General features: G+C 47.1%; 1 protein-coding gene across 6 annotated transcripts in view; it reads right to left on the bottom strand.

Moving 5' to 3' along the window:
- The window catches only part of grin1b (glutamate receptor, ionotropic, N-methyl D-aspartate 1b), a 71,685-nt gene that overhangs the window by 26,536 nt on the left and 22,068 nt on the right, over positions 1 to 23,081 (bottom strand). For 4 of the 6 annotated variants that reach the window (XM_084946664.1, XM_084946666.1, XM_084946661.1 and 1 more), the window contains exons 5-15: positions 21,181 to 21,243; positions 20,209 to 20,306; positions 16,510 to 16,631; positions 11,581 to 11,755; positions 7,245 to 7,395; positions 5,320 to 5,406; positions 4,140 to 4,275; positions 3,898 to 4,025; positions 1,847 to 2,011; positions 642 to 760; positions 66 to 178 (exon numbers count right to left, since the gene is read on the bottom strand). In XM_084946664.1, coding sequence (XP_084802790.1) covers positions 66 to 178; positions 642 to 760; positions 1,847 to 2,011; positions 3,898 to 4,025; positions 4,140 to 4,275; positions 5,320 to 5,406; positions 7,245 to 7,395; positions 11,581 to 11,755; positions 16,510 to 16,631; positions 20,209 to 20,306; positions 21,181 to 21,243 — 1,357 coding nt within the window. The remainder of the gene's footprint in view (positions 1 to 65; positions 179 to 641; positions 761 to 1,846; positions 2,012 to 3,897; positions 4,026 to 4,139; positions 4,276 to 5,319; positions 5,407 to 7,244; positions 7,396 to 11,580; positions 11,756 to 16,509; positions 16,632 to 20,208; positions 20,307 to 21,180; positions 21,244 to 23,081) is intronic. The other 2 variants (XM_084946662.1, XM_084946665.1) reach the window with 1 other exon arrangement.

Consider the following 23,081-nt stretch of genomic DNA (forward strand, 5'->3'; position numbering starts at 1 on the left):
AGGAAACAGCGCTGTCAGCAGGTAGCAGCGTGTCGCCACCGGCTTTACCTTCAGCATCCTCTTACCTTCTCCTATCCCAGAGTTCAGCAGCACTCCCCACGAGAACCACATGGCCGAGGACAGGGTGAGGGCGTCTTCCTCTTCTTCTTCGCTGTTCACTTTGAACCTTCCGAACGGGCTGCACACACACAGCTGTGTTAGACTTCACAACTACATCACAGGTAAAAGTCCTATCCTGATTTTGACCTTTGACAAAATCAGGATAGGACTTTAAGTGTCTCCCTGGGCACAGACTGGGATAAAACACCCTCGTTGTCATTCTTCTGTACGGCTGCTCTCAAGCCCCGCCCACTGTCGTAATGTAGCCCCGCCTACACCCGTCCCGTGTATGTACGTTTCACGTGCGGTAACAGACCAAATGAAGCGCTCATTAGGAACGGCTGTTTTTGTTGAAAGCCAATACGCCATTTTTACCAGCACCGTCCCAGTCCTGTGACCAGGAACGTGCGACCGAACACGTGGATGAGTTAGTAACACGTTTTGTGGAGTTTGGGATTTCTGCTGCTGTTTTAAAACATGAGTCTACAGCTGAGTGACTCCTTGGAGGGCGGGGGCGTGGTCTGAGGCGTGGTGTTGGTTACCTGAACCGGTCTAGTAGGTAAAGCATCACTGCCACCACATGGACCGACAGACCGACTAACAGCCACAGCGTGCTCTGGAACGGCTGCATGAACGAGTCCAGAGTGCTGCGAGGGATTTCCTGTGAACACACACACACGCACACATGTCATTCATTTTATTTCCAACATTGTCTGAGACAGTTTGGAGCAGGAATCTTTTATCAGCTGTTTGAACTCTTTTAGCTCCACCTCCTTAAAGCCAGCTCCTTCCTGATTGGCCACCATTACCTTTAATGTTCATGTGTCTTAATCTGTTCCAGACTCTTTGAGCTGCTCTCTTACTGATGAAGATTATTTTTAATGAATGAACTAATTAAAGTTTTGTCCGGCTTGGCTCGCAGCGTGAGAACGAGAAACCTGGGTAGTTCGCACGCTGATGGGCGGGGCCTACAGCTCTGCTTTCACAAATGTCCATGCAGCACCTCCTCGCTTCAGCCAATCGTCACTCACTTCACTTCAGCTTCTCTCACAGTAACAATCAGCGCTGAGCTTTCAGCCACGTGCCCAACAAGTCAGGAGACGGGAGCGAGTACGACTCCTCAACACGAACTTTACTGAGAACAGTTTGTCCCTCGTCCTCCATCTTCACCTGGCCCCAGGTGTCTGCAGGCTGAGCGGCTCATGACCCCCCACACTAGCAGGGGCTCCCAAGAGCCTGTGAAAGTGACATGCTCTGTTATCTCCATGTCGGTGTCGCTTACATCACAACTTGCCAATCACATTGTCTGATCGTTCAGTTAGCATTAGCCAAGAAGTTAGCTAACACTATTTAAAAGCATCACCAGCGAAGTGAAACGTGGCTAACAGCAAACCTAACGCGATAATAGCTTTGCCTGAATTAATCAAGAAAACACTTCAGACGCTTACGATTTCTTCTAGAAGACAAAGGCATTTTTGTCTTTTTTGCTATCTCTACAGTCATGTGATTGGTCAGTTGAGCCTGGGTGAGGGATGCCGTAGGGACAGCACCACATGCTCGTGTGCATGAACACCGAACTGTTTAACTAACATGGACTGCACAACATCGCCGTTTCCCTGTGATGAAACGTAACCTCGGTTCTCTGCTGCTCTCACGCTGGCTCAGGCTGAGCATCACCGCTTTGTTGTGTCATGACAGCGTCACATCATGAACCTTCGTCATGGTTTGCACTTCCTCGCTCGCTCACCTTCTTGACGAGGATGGTGAGCCCCTGGTATTTGAAGGGTTTGGAGAACTCGATGTACTGAGCGCGCTCGTTGTTGATGGTGAGCGGGGCGACGATCATGTCGGCGAGGCCTCCCAGCAGCTCCCCCATCATCCCGTTCCACTCCTTCTTGTTGCTGTTGTTCACCTGCGGGAGGGAGGGAGGGCGGAGCTCTGTTAATGAAGGTTTGAGTTCCTTTTACATCGTAACATTCATGACCTCACTGCAGCAGGTTAAAGCGTTAAATATCTGCAAACCCACATCAGCTGCAACAAACACTGTGAGGTGTGCTCAGCAGCTCCAGCCTGATCACGTTATTGATTACTGATGAGCCAATCCGCTGGGAGGAGCACAGCGAATCCCTGATTGGCAGGTTTGAAGTTTCTGGCTTTAAATAATAAAGGAGGATCAGATTTGTCTGAAGCGGCTGCATTTTTAAAGGCTGAGCTCAGATTTGAATAAAACATGAAGGAGAACAAGATGCTTTCATGTGATCGACTAAACAGGAAACATCATCCTTCAGGAGCTGGGTATACGTGGAACATAAAGCAGATTTCAGGCGTGAATAATCTGTGAAGAGACGAGAGAGGAGGAAGAGGAGGAGGAGGGGGGAGGAGGAAGGGGGGGATCCAGAGCACAGAGGAGGCGATGAAGGAGAGCGAGCAGCAGAGAGAGAGATGAATAAATGTCTCTCGGCTCCGGCAAGGTCGGAGTCAGGGACGGAGCGGTGGTCGCCATGGCAACAAGCCTGGGCGACGAGCTGCCGATGGGGATGAATCGGTAAGCAGGTCAGAGAGAGCGAGATGGCGATGACATCATCAGGCCGCAGATAACCACACGTAAAGCAGAGACTGTCCGTTTACTTTTGAGAATGAACTGTAATCACATTACTCCAGCTCACTGATGACACAGCCAATCAGAGCCAAGAACAACATCCACACACAGAAATTCTCCTCAACGCGCCACCACTACTCCACAGACTGTATATGAAAGATGGCCAGAGCCTCCGCTGTCGCCATGTTGTTTTTTAGTTTCCAGAAGTGACCATATTTGGATGAGAGGGTGGAGCTTATGCTGTCAGCTGACCATCACCTACACCTGCTAAATCACAGCCTGCAGGGACAGCTCACCTCACAGCAGCCATGTTATTGTTGCCACGCAAACAGAACAGCTGTTTGTAACTAAGCTGTTTTGGTGCGTGACGTCGCTCCTGCGAACATCAGCCTGCAGCTGGATGGAAATGTGTTTTAATGTGTTTCAGTATCTAACGTAACCCCCGACCTGCAAACGTGCTGGCACAGATCACACGTCCTTCATCGCCTTCATCATCGTCAGTCTGCTCACCTGAGCTCCACGCCTCAGATCCACCTGAGGGACGGAGCACAGTCAGCTGCAAAGAGCCTGACCGTCATCCCTCACAGGATTACAGGATCAGGATACTCTGATTACAGCAGAGAGCTGAACTTTCCCCTGGAAGTTATTCAGGCTGATGTGACACACACGAATATTCAAACAGGTGTACAGGTACACTCACAGACTGTATGTAAAAGATGGATGTAGCCTTTTTGTTTAAAATGTTATTTTTAATGTGTTTTTATATCCTGGAGGTGGCCAGCCAGCAGGGGGCGCCTCTTCTGGTTATAAATACAAGTCTGTGAGACAAGGAGCTTCCTGCTCGGCTGATCTGAGCCCAGTGAGCCGAAGTCGCTGCTCTCAGGTCTGAATGTGAAGTTCAATTTGGAGATGATGTCATTAGAGTGAGGAAGGAGGAGGAAGCATTGAGGGCGGGGCCACACACTGAGCCTATGAATGTGCAGTGTGCTCAGTCTCTCTGTCAGACCCCCCGTCATCGTCACATCGAGCTCCAAAAAGACGGAAACACTAAACAATGAAGTTGTCCATCTTTGATATACAGTCTTTCATTTAAAGCAGAAGGACAACACGTCCAAACAGGAGGACGTTCGTCATCTCCAAAACCAGAACAGCAGTCGGACCTGCTGCAGTGACAGCGAACAGAGTCACGTGACACTTACTCGCTCCTGCGTGCCAAACTTCCCATCAGCCACCAGGTGAACCTCATAGGTGAAGTTCATACTCATGGCCAGCTTGATGAGCAGGTCGATGCAGAAACCATAGCAACACTGCGGGACGATGGGCTGACCTGGACACATAAACACAGCCTCATTTCAATCATTCAACTTTATATATACGGTGCACAAACACACACACAGAAAACAGGACAAATCGGGTCTGGGAGGATGGCGTGTTAGCGTACCTGGTATGGTCCCGTTGGGTCCAGTACAGATCACCTTCTTGATCAGGACTCCGTTGACGGTGTACTCCTCTTTACACGTCCCGTCGCTTTTCGTTGGCTTCACGTAAACAAATGGCTCCTGATGAATCGTCACGATCTGAGCGCACAAACAGCGAACACTCAGAGACGTGGACTGATCCAAACGATCTGGGAGACGCTGACGCTCGTCATCGTGGCATAAATGTTATTACAGCCCACCCATCCAAGCCGTAGTTCATTGTTTGTACAAACCTCAGTTGTGACGGCTTAAAGGTCCACAAAGCTCATTCAGTTTTACATATTTGAATGTAGACATTTGACAGGTCTTAGTCATGTTACAAAAACATGTCCTCACTGTTGGAAAACACATCTGTAAAAGGTTTAACTGTGCCCTGCAACTTGTGCTTCCTCTGATACTATTCTGTGTTTAATTCTAGTGTTTCCTGAAAACTTGCCATAGTTTCTTTTGAAATTTTTGGTTAAACCCAGACTTTATTTGTAATAAGTTTCTATAAGAGGAGTGATTTATTTTAAATTTCTATCAATAATATTTGTTTTCTAAATATGTTATTTAGAAACCAAATATTTTTTCTGATGGAACAGGAATACCCTCATTTTCTAAGATCCTACAAGAAATAAATGTTTGACGACGTAGCTGTGATCATGGTCCATAACAGTGGTGCAGTTTGAAATCTCACTGACAGGTTATTTGAAGTTTTATTGGCATAGGAAGTGATATGTTAACTGAGGCACACCTCAATGTGTGCCCAGGTCTTTAGATAACCTTTTCAAACTCCAAACTTAAATACAACCCTGAAATATCCGTGTAGGTTGTTAGTCATACAGCCCACATGTATATATACAATGGAAATAGAGAGGACCGAATACAGAGCCTTGACCTACGCCACATTTTGCATAAATAGAAAATGTAAACATTCTCAGGACAGAAAATTAAATGTAACAGATTAAAAAGGCATTTTTCATGCTGTGGTTTGGCTTAACATCTGACCTGATTCATGAAGAACACAACAACAAACCACCACTCATCATTATCTGCAGAGCTCATGTCTTCAAAAACGTCCAACATAAAAAGTTGCAAAAAGGAGCGGCATCACATTTCTGAGACGATGAACCGAACAGACGCGTCGAGCTGCGGTTTTACCTTCAGTCTGGTCGACATCTGGTATCCGACTGGCTTCTCTGTCTCTCCTCCAGGCCAAATGATTTTCCTCTGAGGGTTCATCACAACCTGAAGGGCACACAGAAACACACGGTGAGCACTCAGGTTGTGATGTTGTTGCACGCAGGTCTCACTGTGACAGGCTGACTAAATGACAGCATCAATACTGCATCTATGCATTCATATTTAAAGAGGCAGGAGGCCTGGATGCTCGCTCGCTACACCATGTTTCTCTCAGCAGCTCGGCTCTGACTGGCGTCGTACCTGTCACCGAACTAAACATTCATCTCATTTAATCAATAGTGAACTACTGCAGCGACTGTAGCTGCAGCACTCACTGATTCATGCGAGATTTGAACGTTTTAGTATACTGTCACAGGCTTATTCCTCCTCCTTGGATCTTTATTTGGAACTAAACAGTTTATTTCTGTGATATTTTGAGTATTTTTGCCCTCACACAACTTCTGTTGGCCAATACTGATGTCTGTTCGTTTGGTTTTTTAAGTCTATGAATGCAAGAACTCTGACAGCAGACAGACGTCGGTGAGGGTGGTGTACGGGGACAGAGAGACGTCTGTGAGGGTGGTGTATGGGGAGAGAGACGTCGGTGAGGGTGGTGTATGGGGACAGAGAGACGTCTGTGAGGGTGGTGTATGGGGAGAGAGACGTCGGTGAGGGTGGTGTATGGGGACAGAGAGACGTCGGTGAGGGTGGTGTATGGGGAGAGAGACGTCGGTGAGGGTGGTGTATGGGGAGAGAGACGTCTGTGAGGGTGGTGTATGGGGACAGAGAGACGTCTGTGAGGGTGGTGTATGGGGAGAGAGACGTCGGTGAGGGTGGTGTATGGGGACAGAGAGACGTCGGTGAGGGTGGTGTATGGGGAGAGAGACGTCGGTGAGGGTGGTGTATGGGGAGAGAGACGTCTGTGAGGGTGGTGTATGGGGACAGAGAGACGTCTGTGAGGGTGGTGTATGGGGAGAGAGACGTCGGTGAGGGTGGTGTATGGGGAGAGAGACGTCGGTGAGGGTGGTGTATGGGGACAGAGAGACGTCTGTGAGGGTGGTGTATGGGGACAGAGAGACGTCTGTGAGGGTGGTGTATGGGGACAGAGAGACGTCTGTGAGGGTGGTGTATGGGGAGAGAGACGTCGGTGAGGGTGGTGTATGGGGACAGAGAGACGTCGGTGAGGGTGGTGTATGGGGAGAGAGACGTCGGTGAGGGTGGTGTATGGGGACAGAGAGACGTCTGTGAGGGTGGTGTATGGGGAGAGAGACGTCGGTGAGGGTGGTGTATGGGGAGAGAGACGTCGGTGAGGGTGGTGTATGGGGACAGAGAGACGTCTGTGAGGGTGGTGTATGGGGACAGAGAGACGTCTGTGAGGGTGGTGTATGGGGACAGAGAGACGTCTGTGAGGGTGGTGTATGGGGAGAGAGACGTCGGTGAGGGTGGTGTATGGGGACAGAGAGACGTCGGTGAGGGTGGTGTATGGGGAGAGAGACGTCGGTGAGGGTGGTGTATGGGGACAGAGAGACGTCGGTGAGGGTGGTGTATGGGGACAGAGGCTGATGGATGAGCTTGGCAGGAGGAGTCTCTGTGGACTATGATGTTTGCAGATGACACTGTGATCTGCAGTGAGAGGCTTGATGGGTGGAGGTGTGAGGGAGACAGGTGGACAGGTGGACATATAGGGAGCAGAGGTAGTGGTCAACCCTTCACAGACAGGTAAAGAAGAGAGTGGAGGCAGGGTGGAGTGGGTGGAGACGAGTGTCAGGGGTGACTGTGACAGGAGAGCAGCAAGAGCAAAGGGGAAGTTTGACTGGATGGTAATGAGAGCTGCTGTGACGTATGACGTCAGTGACACTGACGGTGTATACACAGGTGCAGCAGATGTAGCAGGTGTACTCTACCTGTGTTCCGTTAAAGACTCCAACCTGGACAAGGCGACCTGGTTTCTGCTGGTAGTTCAGGATGCTGTAGGTGGCGAAGCGCCGGTCGCCGTCGTCGTTAAACTCGATGCGTCCTGTCAGGCCGTCGGGGTACTTTGATGACATCAGCACCCTGTGGAGCCAATCAGTGCACAGAAGAATCAGAGCTCCTTTATTTTCACGTTTGGTGGTGACATCATCATGTTGATGCGTAAACAAATCAGGTATGTAAGCAGAGGTGGGTAGTAACGAGTTACATTTACTTCGTTACATTTACTTGAGTACGTTTTTGAAAAAAAAAGTACTTTTAAAGTACCTTTTTTGCACGATACTTTTTACTTTTACTTGAGTACATTTGTGAAGAAGAAACGGTACTTTTACTCCGCTACATTTGCAAATTTCGACTCGTTACTTTTTAAAAAAATTATTAGTTTAACACATTAGATAACATGCCGCCAGTGGAGTTTCCGGTAACTTTTTTACCAATCAGATGTGGCCATGCAGTCACATGACCAGTTTGAAACTGTGGCGGGCAGAGCGGCCCAAGCGTTTCAAAGTAGCGACACACGGAAAGAAGAAACATGGCAGAGCCAGTCGTCTACGCTAGAGCTGAAGAGGATGAACAGCATTCCTCACATACAAAGAATGTTTCACTTAAAAGCAGCACAAAAGAACAGCTATGTCTTCAGTGAGAGCCAAAACAAATCAACTTTTCAGCGTGAAAAAACTCAGCTCGTGTAACCTGAGGAAACGGTAAGTTTTCTCTAAATATCTTTTAGCTGTGGTTAGCTGGATGTCAGTCTTATGTTACAGCAGCTGTGTCGAGCTGCGAGTCATATTTTCGGCGCTACGTTGTAGTGAGACAAGTTTGTGGGTGTTTTGTGCAGCTTCAGCTGTCTTTTTAACTGCTCGCTGGTTAGCTAGCGTGAGCTATAAGCTAACAGCTAGCCTGGTTAAACAAGCTAGAGTTCCACGCACATGCAAACAGCTCGTCTCTACTGCTTTAACTGTTAAAACAGAAGGCAACACTGCGGCTGACAGGGTTTATTATGTGAAACAGCAGCTTGTTTAGTTTAAACAGTCTGCGTTAAGCTGGGCAAACACTGCGATTTTTTCCAGTCACGTTATTCAGCTCCTGCTCAAACTGTACAATTGAATCTCAGGGGTTAGAAGTTCATAGGTCACGATGTCTCACACTATACGGCCTGATGCTCTGATGCGACCTGAGTGCTCAAACTGTGCGTCCATAACATGAAGCTTATCATATAACATCTGTCTCTCGCTCTCCCTCTCTGTCTTTCACTCACACACACACCACCACCATCCACTTTGCTAAATTACTAATAAAAAAAACATTGACCAGGCAGCTGTGATTGAGCAGCAGTGTCCATCCAACTCTTTTCATGGTTGTTGTAGTCGTGATAATTTTGTGAGGTCACATTGAAAAGCCTCGGATACGGAAGCGTAGAGCTGCCACCGAGGCAAAAGAAAAATAGAAAAGTGAAAAGTATATTGTTCTAATAATATACCTTTGTGGCGGACCACCAGGTGGCTCCACTCGCACCCAAGTTGAAGGGAAGTGCTGGGGTGGAGATTTTGGCGCTGACTATATGTGAAGTTCTGAGAGTCAGTTAATAAAGTTGGAGTGAGACACTGAGACCTCTCCTGTCGTTATTACATACCTCCACACCTTTCACGTTTGAACAATATAATATCACGTTCATACAATATAAATATTATATAGGCTACATCGCAGCTCCAGTCACGCTTCCATCACCGTCTTTCTCGTCTTTTCCCAGAGTAACAGCCAAACAGGAGGATCTATTGGCTAGCACTGCTTAGCCTTGCACGCATTCTTATTTTAAACTTAATCTGGAATTCATTGCAAACTGTTTGTGCGGGATATGAATGACAGGATTTTGTTTTTCTACAAGAGTTAGTAAAAACATCTCCAGTGTGATCAAATCTTCTTGCCAAACATCTGCAGCTTGGCAGTATATACAGCACTATAATGACCAGACCTAATTCTTTTGAAAACCATTAGGGCTGCCACAAACGATTATTTTAATAGTCGACTAGTCACTGATTATTTTTGCGATTAGTCGACTAATCAGATCATCATCCATTGGACGTACAGCTTATTGCACCAGCAGCATCTGCTCTTATATAACTATTATTAGCTTACAGCTTTAAGTGTTTAAGGTATGTGCTAACTAAAAATAAAGACAAGATGATAGTTTGTTTCGGTGAAGTTTAATAAACTCCTTGCTGTCTAAAATATAACAGGACACCGGAGTAAATTCTCGAGCATCTCACACTTCTGATGATCAGCTGTCTGCTTGACTTTTATTCAGCTGTGTAAAAACTATAACTTTGATCTCAGCCAAACCGATTTACTCAGGAACAAATAAAATACTAAAAAAAGCCAAACAAGAACATTTTTAAGTTATCTAAGTGACTTATATATCATGTTTAACCTGAGTAGCGAAAGACGGCGGTGGGTTTGAAAACGATTTGCCGGGAGTCCGGTGTTCTCACGGGCTCTAGTGAGCCTTTCCCCCGGCTCGCTATCGAGCTAGTGGGTAACAGACGTCTCCGAAAACGTCGGAGCGCTTTTGAAAATATGTGGCGTCTTGATAAACTGAGCAGATATTTGAGGTTTATACAGCTACATTCTCGCCTGAAAATATGTTAAGCGTTGATTTTGTGACCCAGAAAGAATAATAAGAGTAATATTAAAACTAACTAGCTGCCGCCATTGTTGGAAACTGAGCAGGGCTGCGCTATGAATTCTGGGACACAGCTTCTTCTTCTTCGGGGTTTAACGGCAGCTGGCATCCTTGTACATGCAGTGCTGCCATCTTCTGTTTCAGTCCGTTATTACACTCTTAAATCCTACTACTTATTCCTGCGTCTTTTGGGATCTTACAAAGCTTCAAACGACACGTCGACTATTAAATCAGTCGTCGACGATTTTGATAGTCGACGTAATCGTGACTAGTCGACTAATCGTGGCAGCCCTAAAAACCATACATCTTTCCACAGGTCTCCACTTCATCAGACATCACCTAGACACAGAGCTGGATGAGGCAGCACAAACAGCAGCCTAACCGACTAAGATGATGGATCCATGGGGTCAGGAAAGCCAGAAGCAGGGCTGGAGAGGTACCTTTCATGTCCATTCACTGGAGGTGTGGATCTATTGCATGGCGTTCCTCACATCAAGAAGCTGTCGATCAAAGTCAATACAGCTCTTCCTGCATCTGGAGCTTGTGAATGACGTCTCAGTCATGCAGGACTCCTGTTCACTGCTGAACAGTTACAGCTTCACAGAAAGAACCTTGAGAGCAAACTGCTGCTGAAGCTTAACCATCACCTCACTGAGTAAAGAAATGGCACATTTTTGCTAAATATGCAGAAATAGATGCACACCCATACAACTTATGGTAAACTGAGCTGCCTTGTATGAACATATGTTGAAGATGCCTCGTTCTGTTTTCTCTGAGGCTGCTGCCATTTGGAGCAAAAATGAATATAAAGTTTACAGCATATCTTGTCACAGGAAATTATTTGCACTGTTTATATGTTTATATTATTTACTGTAGGTATTGGTGAAAAAAGCTTGATGTTGTGAAAAACTGAAACCTGGAAATTAGAATTGTTGTGCCTTATTTTGTTGATCTTTTTACACATATTCCTTTTGAAAATACTAAAATTTGTATATTTATTTAGTTTTGTTTGTCTGATAGCATTTATTTATAAAATAAATCTGACATTTCAAACAGTTACTCGCTACTTGAGTAGTCTTTTCACCAAGTACTTTTTTACTCTTACTCGAGTAACTTTTTTGAAGACTACTTTTCACTTTTACTTGAGTAATAATATTTTAAAGTAATGCTACTCTTACTTGAGTACAATTTTTGGATACTCGATCACCTCTGTATGTTAAGTTGAGGCGACACCAGGTCACATCAGCTGCAACATAAACAATCCTGATTCAGAGCGAATGATTGGGTCACACAGAGAGGAGGAGACACTTATTATCCCAGTTATGTCAGACTTGAAGATGAATCCAGATCAGATCAGCGCCTCCCTCTTATTCTCACTTTTGTGTTCAGCAGTCCGCTCTGAGATAATCCAACCTAAACGGGCTAAAGTGGGACACGCACAGCGTCACGTAGCATTTGCATCAAACGAGGTGGAGGAACGGCAGCGAGAGACCCACGAGAAAAACAAGCACATCTCCTAAGTGTAGTGCACCATGCCTCCTAATGACCAACCACAGAATCTTTGACCTGCAGCCGTGGGTGGTACTAACCGTTTAAAGAGTGGCCCGGTCCTCCAGATGTTGGTGTTTCCCACGCAGCCCCGTGGAGGTTCAGTGATGTTCTCCTTCTCAAACAGCTCCTGCAGGGACTGCGCCACCACGGCCACGGCGTCCGCGATGTGCGCCGACTCGTTCTTACCGTTAATCAGCTGGAGGCCCAGCAGGCCTGTGCCCACACACACGCACACACAGCAGGAAGTTAAACAGGCTGCAGACTCAAAGCTGCCCTTATTCACACACACATGTTAATTAAACACTCGCACACACTTTCATTCAGCTGATGTAATTACACAGTGCATCAGTGTAATTCAAACACACACTCGGGGCTTCAGGCGTCAGGTCAGTGTTCATCACGACCAAACTGCATGCTGGGAGTTCACTCTGACAATCACAGCGTTTGTCTCAGCAGAAAAGCCTCACTGAGACGTCAGGAAGAGTGTGTGGTGTTTTCCTTCAGCACAAACTCGTCATGCTGCGTAAAGTGTCTGCATCTGTCTCCAAGCTGGGCCAAAACGGGTGGCTAACAATGCTAGCATCCCCCAAAATCTACTGGTAATAGCTAACGAACAGTGTTAGCATCTCGCAAATGAACTATAGCTAACCATCAAGTTTGTTACTAAAAATTTTTTATAAATGCCTTACTAAAAACCTTTGGCTAAAATGGAATTGCTAACTAATATTGTTGGGAACTTACATTACGCTAACATTAACAAACTGTTATTTTTTGAAATGCTATGCTAACAATTAGCTGAAATTTCAAAACATTTGGCAGGAAAGCTAATGCTTCTATACATCAAAATTTCAACTTTTCATGTGAAACAAGTTTCAAATAATGAGCCAAATGTGTGAGAACATAATCTGTGTTATTCCTCAGACTACTCTGCTTCAGGTCTGTATATATTCTCACTTATTATAAACACGTCCTCTAAGTATGATGCATACTTGAGGGACCTTGGTAGACTTCCTGAAGCTGGCCAATCAAAAAAAGAGAAAGTTTTTTAGCACACGAGCCTTAAACAGACAACTTATTGCAGATGATGACCTGAGGGCCAGCGGCTGCTCTAGTGGAACATAAAAGCAGAGCTGGAGCTGAGCCGATGAAGCTGTTTCTAACGATAACGAGCACTGACGGCAGCAACACGATTAGGAAGCCCGACACGTCCGCCTCTCTTCCATAAACAAAGCTAAAGGGGAAGCATGCCTGTGCCGCCGCTGCCTGCAGACCGATGCAGCTGCACAAACATTTCCCTCATAGTGCAACAGGAGCCCGTGAAGAAAAACACCAACAAAATCCAGAATGTCGCAGTGCTGCTCCACACGTTTCTTTTCAGGGGATCGTTTCAGGAGGGTGGACACAATAATGCAAACACCTGTACCATCTGATATAAAGCAGGCCTGCAGATGCTCTCGCTGGTATTATGGGTGCGCTGAGATTTGAGTTGCAGCTGATCACATTATTCTGCCCAATCCTGTGTGTAGGCCCCGCCCACAGAAGAGTTTAGGATGAAGGTTATAATCTACCTCGCTGTTACATCCAGCTGATTTGTGTTTTATCTAGCCCAGGCTCGCTGCAGCGGCCAAGTTTGATCCGTGACTGAGCCTGTATGCTAACATGGACACGGCTGCTGTTTGGGGCTAAAACCACTAACACTGTGTTTTACAGCTCGGGCATTTCCACTCATGCTTCTGTCACACAAATTATACAATATTGTTTCAGGAAAATCTCCTCCTCAGGTAACAACGTGAAAGGAAAATATTGCAGATCTGAGATTTTTTACTAAGAGGAAGTCGGGCTGCTGCAACATTTAGTTTTCTCATTAAGGCTAAAAAGCTTCAAGCTGTTTGTTTCAGAGATACAACCTCCGACTGTTTCTGGTAGAAAGCAGAAACAATCTAGCGTCTCTGCTGAGCTGAAACGGTCCACCCAGAAAAGAAACCAGCAGAGACAAACCCACTGTGGATCGTTTCAGAGTGCGGTCTCGCTGCACTTTTAAGGCAAGGATGGATTGTTTTTCTGACACATCAGCGACTCGGAGGACGCGATGTGCAGAAAAGCCACGCATCGTCTCTTAAGAGTGCAGGGGCCGGCCGGTGAGGATGTCTGTAGAAACAAAAAGCCATGGCAACAGAGCAGGGAGCCGATTACCCAGCAGCCAGAGGGGAACGCCACGACCAGGACCAGGACGCCACGTTAACTACGGCATCATGTCAGGGACAAAACTCCAACATGTGCACTTATTTAATGTTCATTAGGTAAACTCAGAGCAATATTAGAACACGAGCACCTGTCTGCTGGCCTTCATCTGCTTGTTCCTTTCACTTCATCGTCTAGTTCGAGCTGTCAGATTTTCATTCCCTGATTATACTGATAATATCGCATAATGGATCTAACAGCTTCATTTTATTTACTTTAACTTAGCCGACTAATAATGACAAATGCTAATTTAAATAAATGAACGAAACGAGCAGCAGAGACAGGAGAACGTATCCTCGGCTTTTTCTTTCCAACATTCAGCAACTCTGATTTATTCATTTATCAGATTTTCATTAATATAATCATTGAAATGTTAAATTCATGTCAAGTTGACCTGTTGACCTCTGACCTCTGTGCTATGACAGTGAATAGCTTCATCTTTTCTATTGTGTGCAATAAAACCTGCAATCACCTGACCTCTTTCCGATGAGTTCCTGCTCTTTCACATCCATTCTGTGCGTTAAAAGGGCGTCCGCATACTTTTGAAGTACGAAGATAAACGTGTGATCTGGCTGACTGAGTAATTAGCTGAATAAACCCCGCCCCTGGCTCCACGTTGCCATGGGCGAGGCCTCTATTGGCCACTTGCAAAGGGCAAAGCATCAAGCAGGTAACAGGAAGCAAGGGCGGCATCTTACCAGTGTTTGATTGGACACACGTCACGGTTACCGCAGCAACATTAGCAGTTTATTACCCCCCCACACCTGAATCATTAAGCCCGCCCCTCCCACCCCTGTTTAGCAGCATGTTATTGTTACTGTGAGAATGGGCAGACGGGCGGGCGGGCGGACGACACACACTATAGAAATGAAACAAACAAAAAGATGTTAGACACATTTAAAGCCACACAGTTACAATGAGCCCGGAGAGGAGGGAGCGGTTAAGAACCTTTAAACACGCCTCCACGCCCGCCATGTTTAAACGTTCAACCGGCACTCCGAAGAAACCAGAGAGAGAAAAAACACACCAGGACACTGAGAAGCTAACAGACTGATGAAGAGTAGCTTCCTTCATCTGAGACCTACTAGAAACAGTGCCAGACACAGAGAGAGAGAGCTGTGCTTCCATCCAACCGTTTTAACATCGGATCGAATGATGACGCTGAGAGCTCGCTGACTCCCGACCTGCCTGCACCGCTCTGTGGACCGACACTTTTACACTAGAGGACGTGACGTCAGAGGACACAAGCCTCAAAGCGCTCTAACGCTCCTCTAACGGGACGCTGTCAAAGTTCCCCGAGCCTCTTCTGTCTCCGAACATCTCCAACCGAGTCTCAGGCAGTGCCTGTCGTTCTGGCTGCTTTCTGAGGAGATGTTTCCTGTCTCTGAACTCAAACCCGGCCGAGCTCATAAAGCTACGTAGAACCTCTCTGTTTGGTTTCATCTTTCAGCAGCCCAACACCCTCACAACCGCTGCCCAACATCAGAGCAGCCGTCGACGATGTGAGCGTCCCCACTGCAGGACCTCGGGACAGCCTTTATGGACGATGAAGAGGACCAGGATGCTGCTGATGTTGATGATGATATGTTGATTATGGAAGCATCAATCGATTAGACGCTTGGACCTGGAGAAGGACACGTCCCTTAGAGAGTCCTGTGGGAACAGCGCTTCAGGAGTATGGGGTGTTTGGTTTTTAGAGGTCATTTGGTCCCTTGCTGCGGTTGTACGTCAGACTCATTCCTGGTGGATAACCCAGGGCTGACCTTTGTCACCGCTTCAGTTCATAATTTTTATGGACAGAATTTCGAGGCATTGTTTCTTGGTATGTATTATTGTAGGGTCTACCGCTGTATGAATAAAATTTACTTGAATTTAAAATTGAATTGCGTAACCAAGTGGCTGAAAGATTTTACTTTGGTGGTCTCAGAATCTCGTCTCTGCTTTTTACAGATGATGTGGTTCTGTTGGGTCATCAGGTGGTGGACTCACAGCCGAGTGTGAAACTGTGGGAATGAGAATCATTGCCTCCAAGTCTGAGGCCATTGTCCTCAGCTGGAAAAGGGTGGAGTAAGAGGCGAGTTACTGCCCCAAGCACCTCGGGTCTTGTTCATGAGTTGGCTGTAAAAGCAAAACTGTCGATTGTCGAATGAGCTCGAATGGCAGGCCTCCCCCTTAGAGACAGGGTGAGGAGTGCCATCGTTCGAGGGGGGCTCAGAGTAGAGCCAATGTTCCTCCACATCGAAAGGAGGCAGCTGAGGTGGTTCGGGTATCTAACAAGGATGCCTCCGTTCACATGGGCATTACCCACGGGGAGGAGGCCCACTGGAGAGACTCCATCTCTGGGCTGGCCCAAGAACACCTTGCCCCGTGACCCCAGACAAGCAGAAGAAAATGGATGGAAGGATCTACTTGTTAACTGATGATGTGATCTGATCCTATATGATGGTGTAGTGAACTTTTATTGAGAAGTTGGACCGTGTTTAACTGTCAGAGGTCTGATTTTTCGGGAGCTGAAGCAGCATTTGGTATTTGGTTAAATATATCCGACTGATGATGACAGGAACAAAGAAAGAGCAGTTTGATCTATTTCCTCTCTGCAGGTGACAGGTGACTGCTTTCTTGTGAATTTTCCTTCTGTTCGAGCTTTGCTGTCAGTTGGATGGAAGAAGAGCTGCAGACAGACAGAGAGGAAGAAAGGAGGAAGAGGAGGTGAGAGACGGACGTACCGTCTGGAGCTTCACTCAGAGCTTTGCCGGTCATCTCCCGCTCTCCAACCAGCCAGACGTAACCGGAGCCGGTCATGTTGAGCTGCCGGGCAGCTTTGTACACGAGCGCAGCTTCGTCTTCACTGCAAACACACAAACACACAGCAGGTAAGCACTCACCTGTGGCTGACACAAACAGACCAAAGAACCAGTCATCAATCACCTGGCAACACTCTGGAAACCAACATATCAAACACTCCTGTGGACGCGCAGTCTGACTTCTTCTGTTCGAGCTCCAAACGTCTCTTTAAAGACCTGATGAAGGTTTGGGTGATTTCACTTCAGTGCAGTCAGTTTTTCTGCACCACAGCACCAGAAACACTGCAGCTCAGTACATCGACTAACCACCACTTTCCCGAGGACATAATAAGAGCTCCAGGGTCTCCGTGGTTGGTTCTTCCCAGCGGCAAGACAAAGAGGAAACGTAAACAAAGGAGGCAAAAGCGTGGCTGCAGGGCGGGCCCACTAGCACGGCTAAAGAAACAGCCATTTAAGCTACCGCCTCCGAGTATTTTCCTCTCCAACGTCAGGTCCATAACCAACAAAATCAATGAACTGAGATTACAGATTGCAGTCAACAAGTGTGTACGGGACAGCAGCATAATATTACTCACAGAGACTTGGCTGCAGCCATCAATTCCAGACTCGGCTATTGAGCTAGCGGGCCGCACGGTCCACCGTCACGACAGAAACGGCCACTCCGGTAAAAACAAAGGAGGGGGTTTATGCATCTACACCAATGACAGCTGGTGCAAAACCACAAAGACTGTAGACAGCCATTGTTCCCCGGATTTGGAATATTTGACTGTGAAGTGCAGACCCGTCTACATACCTTGCAAGTTTACTGTTGTCATGGTAACGGCCGTGTATGTACCACCCGATGTTAATGCTAACTCGGCCATGGAGGAGCTGCACAAGACAATAAGCAACCAGCAGAACTCCCATCCAAACGCAGTGCACATTATAGCTGGGGACTTCAACCATGCTGATTTAAGGTCAGTATTCCCCAGATTTGAACAGCATATTAAATGTGCAACGAGGGGGGAAAACACACTGGATAAAGCCTACAGCAACATCCAAAAAGGCTACAGAGCAACCCCTCTACCACATCTAGGTTTGTCAGACCACATGTCCATGCTGCTGATCCCTGCATACACTCCCATTAGGAGAAGAGCCCCCCCAGTCACAAAAACTGTGAAAACCTGGCCAGAAGGTGCATCACATCAGCTGCTGGACTGTTTTGAAAACACGGACTGGAGCGTGTTCGAACATCAGGACCTTGAAGAGCACACAACATCAGTGCTCTCATATATTAACTTCTGTGTCAACAGTGTCACTGTGGGCAAACGTCTCCGGGTGTATTCCAACCAGAAACCCTGGATGACTAAAGAGGTCCAGGTCCTGCTGAAGCAACGTGACGCTGCTTTTAGATCCGGTGATGGTATGCAGTACAGTGCAGCCAGATCTGAGTTGAAAAGAGGCATCAGAGAGGCCAAGGCAGCGTACAAGAGAAGGATTGAAGACCACTTCAGCACCAACAACTCACGACAGGTATGGCAGGGAGTTCAGCACTTAACCAACTACAAACCTTGCAATACCACGTTGACTGAGGGTAACGCGGAGCTTGCGGAGGAGCTGAACCACTTCTTCGCACGCTTTGAGGTGAAGGGACCAGAGGCAGCAGCAGCAAAAACATCGCACAGCAGCAGCAGCCCAAGCCTCATAGTGCAGGAATATGAGGTGAGGTGCACACTGAGGGCAGTGAACCCCAGGAAGGCCGCCGGACCAGATGGGGTAACCGCAAGGGTCCTAAAAGAGTGTGCAGACCAGCTGGCTGGGGTCTTCGCTAAGATCTTCAACACTTCACTGTCCCAGTCCTGCATCCCGCCGTGCCTGAAGTCAGCCACAATTGTCCCACTGCCAAAGCGTACTAACATTAGCAGCCTCAACGACTACCGACCAGTTGCTCTAACACCTGTTATAATGAAGTGCTTCGAGAAACTGGTCCGACGTCACATCATGTCCTGCTTGCCACCCACACTCGACCCGCTCCAGTTTGCATACAGAGCTAACAGATCAACTGAAGATGCCATTGCTACAACGCTCCACACCACCATCTCTCACCTGGAAGTGCAGGGCCGTTACGCCAGGCTGCTCTTTGTTGACTTTAGCTCTGCTTTCAATACGGTACACTCTGTACACACATGACTGTGTTAGTTCCCACCCAGACAACGCAGTCATCAAGTTTGCAGATGATACCACCATGGTGGGGCTCATCTCTGGGGGAGATGAGACGGCGTACAGAGCTGAAGTTCAGAGGCTGTCAGATTGGTGTGTAGATAACAACCTGGACCTCAATACCACCAAGACAAAAGAACTGGTAGTTGACTTCAGAAGGAGGAATCCGAGCTGCAGCCTGTCAGCATCAACGGGGAGTGCGTGGAAAGGGTCTCCAGTTTCAAGTTTCTGGGTGTGCACATAGACACAGACCTCCAATGGAGCTCTAACACCTCTGTGGTCTTAAAGAAGGCCCAACAGCGTCTCCACTTTCTGAGAATCCTCAGAAAAATGGACCTGAAGAAGGAGCTGCTGACCGTCTTCTACCGCTGCTCCATTGAAAGTGTGCTGACATATTGCATCGGTGTGTGGTTCTCCAGCTGCACCACAGCACAGAGAAAGGCACTCCAGAGGGTCATCAATATGGCCCAAAAAATCATTGGACATCCTCTTCCCTCCCTGAAGGACCTGTACAGCACTCGCTGTCTCAAGAGGGCACGCAGCATCCTCCGGGACTGCACACACCCAGGACACCGGGTGTTTAAGCTGCTGCCGTCTGGCAGGAGGTTCAGGCTGCTGAGGTCCCAAACAACCAGACTCAAGGACAGCTTTTACAACAGGGCAACAGCCCTGATCAATGCTAACAGCTGACCTGACTGGCTACCTCCCTGGACTTTTTTAGGGGGAGGTAACAATGTTTAAAACAATAACAATAATAATATTTATATTTATAACAAGGTGCAATAATAATTAATGTGCAATAATAACAGTGTGCAATACACATACACTTATTCTTCTTTTTTTATTACTAAGTTATTATACTGTGTTGTGTTGTTTGTGTTGCATTGTGATGTGTCGTATCGTGTCGTGTTGTGTTACATGTAGTGCCGACGTAGGACAGTTTTCCAATTTCATTGTACTATTGTACTATGTATGACTGTGCAATGACAATAAAGAGTTATCTTATCTTATCTTAGCACCTCACGATGAGCTGAAGCTCGGGCCGTGGTCTTCAGACTTTGGCCTTGTTCAGTTTTGGAATCGCTGCTGGTGTTTTGTGCAGAAGAGTCTGACTTTCTTCAGACAATAGAGGCTGATTGTCGTTGTATCAGACTAAGGGCTGATCTTTAGACCTTGTACGTCCTACTCGCATTTACATGGATCTTTTTACACAACATTTGCAGGTGCTACTTTTACCTGTTGGGGATACACAGATTCAGTCCAACACTTGCTGATGGCTCAGTCACAAAGTTCCTGCAAAGTCATGGCAAGAACAACTTAAACTGTGACCAGTGTCCTAACCCTGATACAGCCTAACTGTGGAAACCACAACATCATCCAATCAGAAACCATCATGGAAACCACCTTGAAATGTGCACAAACCTGGCAGAGAGGATGATGACTCGGGCCTCCAGGTCTTTCGCCTCCAGCAGCAGGGCGGTAAGGTTGGTGTCCTGGCTGAACAGCAGCACCTTCTCAGCCTGGAGGACCACCAGATGGACACAGTGGACGGACGGTAACACCGAGGGACAGTGAGAAACACGGCAGAACAAAACACCACAGAACACATCGCAGGACAGCCATCGTTAGCTCCACATCCACAACCCCTCCCCAACCACCCACAACCCCAACCTTGACCATGCTCCCTCTCACCCACGCTACCACCGGAGGAGGAGGGGAGGAGGGACGGGAGCAAAAAATGGAGACAAAAAGTGTTCAAGATCTGCTGAACTAAAGAAAACTCAAAGTCGAAGCTGGAATACAAAGAAGGAGGGGCAAAAAGTTGTGCGTGGTGTGGTGGCACATGCAAACTGAGGCGCTTTCAAGACTCCAACCAACCAACCAACCAACCAATCGGGAACGTGCATGTTAGAGCGCACTGATGCAACCGCAAATTAAAAAAAAAAGAGATTCAAGTGGAGGGGGGGAGGAGGGGAGGAAGAGGAGGGGAGGCGGGGAGGAGAAGTGATTCATTTCCAAAAAGAAAAAGAAAAGAGGAGTGAGAGGATCCTGGTGTGCGGTGTTCCTCGATAATCTGCAGACAGAGCCACGCGTCAGCCTGGCCACATGCAACCCTTCACAAGGAAAAACTCGGGGAGGGGGAGGGGGATGAGGAGGGGGGAGGAAGAGGAAGGGCGTCTCTCCTGCGAGTGTAAACCCATTCCCGATGTGCAGGAATCATGAAAAATCAAAAGAAAGAAAAGAGATGGTGGAGAAAAGACGTGCCACCAGGATAAGAGTCTATCTCTGGAGCCGGGTTGGATTCTGGGCGGGGCTGACTGGTGTTTGGCTACTACTGGGCGAGCTCAGAGATTGGTTGGGCGGCGTGCATCATTTGACCATGCAAGTTTATACCTTGGGTGTTCTCCTGAAGTCAAAGTTCTGTTGGTCGAGGTTTTCATAGTTCCTGTTTTTAGTCTGATGGGTAATGTGCACAGAGAAAATATGCAGACACAGAAGAAGATTATAGACAGTCAGAAAAATGGGGGGGGGGGGGGGGGGGGGGGGGGGGGCAGCAAAGCATCCAATAAATGATTGATTTCTTCTGCAGGAGTTGGACGCAAACACATCGCAGTCTGCCCAGCGGTCTGTCGACCTGCGTCCAGTTCGGACTTTTCTTCTTTTTAATAATAACCTCCGTGTGCAGCGCCCCCTGGTGTGTGGACGACAGCGGCACGTGTTAACCAGTAACATCTGGATGAGAGGTTTCTAAGCACTGCTGTGCTGAAGGTGTAAGTTTTAACAAAATGAAATGGAGTGATTTGTTTTCTAAGCAGTGATGTCAGGATATCAAGCGTAGGATGGCCATTATCGCCCAAAACTCCCTGAATGAAGAGGAAACCACTCACCCTGAGATAAACTATAACCTTCTGGTTTTATCTATAAACACGTATTAATCAGCTGTTTCCCCTTAACCTCTTCAAACCCCCTGCTCCTAAAAAGCACATTTGTTCCTGATTGGCCAGTTTCTGGAAGCCTGCTGAGGAGCAGAATGCCCGCATTGCATGGTTTCAGACATACAGAGGTTTGAAAATGAGTCTAATTCTCATTTCCTGAACCCCGCTGCTGTGTACTTTTAATTAAACGATGACGTTCTCCGTTTCATCATGTTTCATGTTGTTTTTTCTGAACAAAGATCAGGATGTAATAAAGTGTCTGTTCCTGTACGTTAAACTGTCCTGCAGTCCTAGAATGACCCGTAGACGCTTCCTCCCTGATATCAGTAATGACATCATCATTAGTGCTTTCAGTAGAACATAGACTGCGGAGGCTCATGCATGAAGGCTGTGATTTTGAGCTGTGATTAAAGAACAGGTGCTAATTATAACGGCTGTTGCGGAGCCGTGACCGGCTCGCTATATTTAGTCTGAGGTGTAAAATCGCTCCTGAAGCCTGCCTGCAGGCGTGAACGCAGACGCTTTATTTTTAGAGAACAAAGAGACGCTTTGACTCAGAAGCTTGTCGAACTTCACAGCTCAGCCGTGATCAAGCACTCGTCGCTTCGGCTCCTCAGGATGAAGAGCTAAGCCTGAACCTCGCCACAAACCCAGCTCGGTCTCATTTTATCCACACTCAGACTTCCCTCTCTGCAAACTTCCTGTGATGTTAATCCGCTGTGGCGGTGGCGCGTCCCATTAGTCCTCGACTCGATCCGCTCCAAATGTTAATCTCATTAAATTTACATCCGTGCGCAAAGTCCCCGAACAGCACGGCCTCGCTCTGAGAGCGCTTCAACCGACCTGCACACACCTAATGACACGTCCAGGTTTATTACTGTTTTACACCTGAGCCCAGTCCGCTGCACGGAGAATCACAGCTTCAAAATACAACCCAACCTCCAAAATACAAAGCAACGAAAGTTTCAATGTCACAGAGTAAAGGCACTCCAAAGATAAGACAGAGTATCAGATCCCACGTACGGAAAATCTTTTCCAAGATTAAAAGTACGGTGTGGAAAACCTCACCACTAGACGTCAGTAGATCTCAGCAGTCAGCTGAGTTCTGTTTCTAATCCTTCTAATCCAGTGCATAATCCTAGCTACGGTGGCTGCTATGGGACAAACATGTTGTAGGCAGCCAAAAGAGATCAGAAACACGACATTTAGACTCCTCCCCATAACAGCCAGCGTGTTTCTGCTACTGTTTGTGTTTTTTGGGGGTAGTATTGGATGATAAATTAAAATGGAAATCTCTTATTGAACATGTTAGAAAAAAGATGGTTAAAAATATTTATATTCTGGGTAATGTCAGAGATA

Source organism: Perissodus microlepis, chromosome 12, assembly GCF_051167445.1.
Source record: "Perissodus microlepis isolate ML-2025 ecotype Zambia chromosome 12, ASM5116744v1, whole genome shotgun sequence".
NCBI classification, from domain to species: domain Eukaryota; kingdom Metazoa; phylum Chordata; class Actinopteri; order Cichliformes; family Cichlidae; genus Perissodus; species Perissodus microlepis.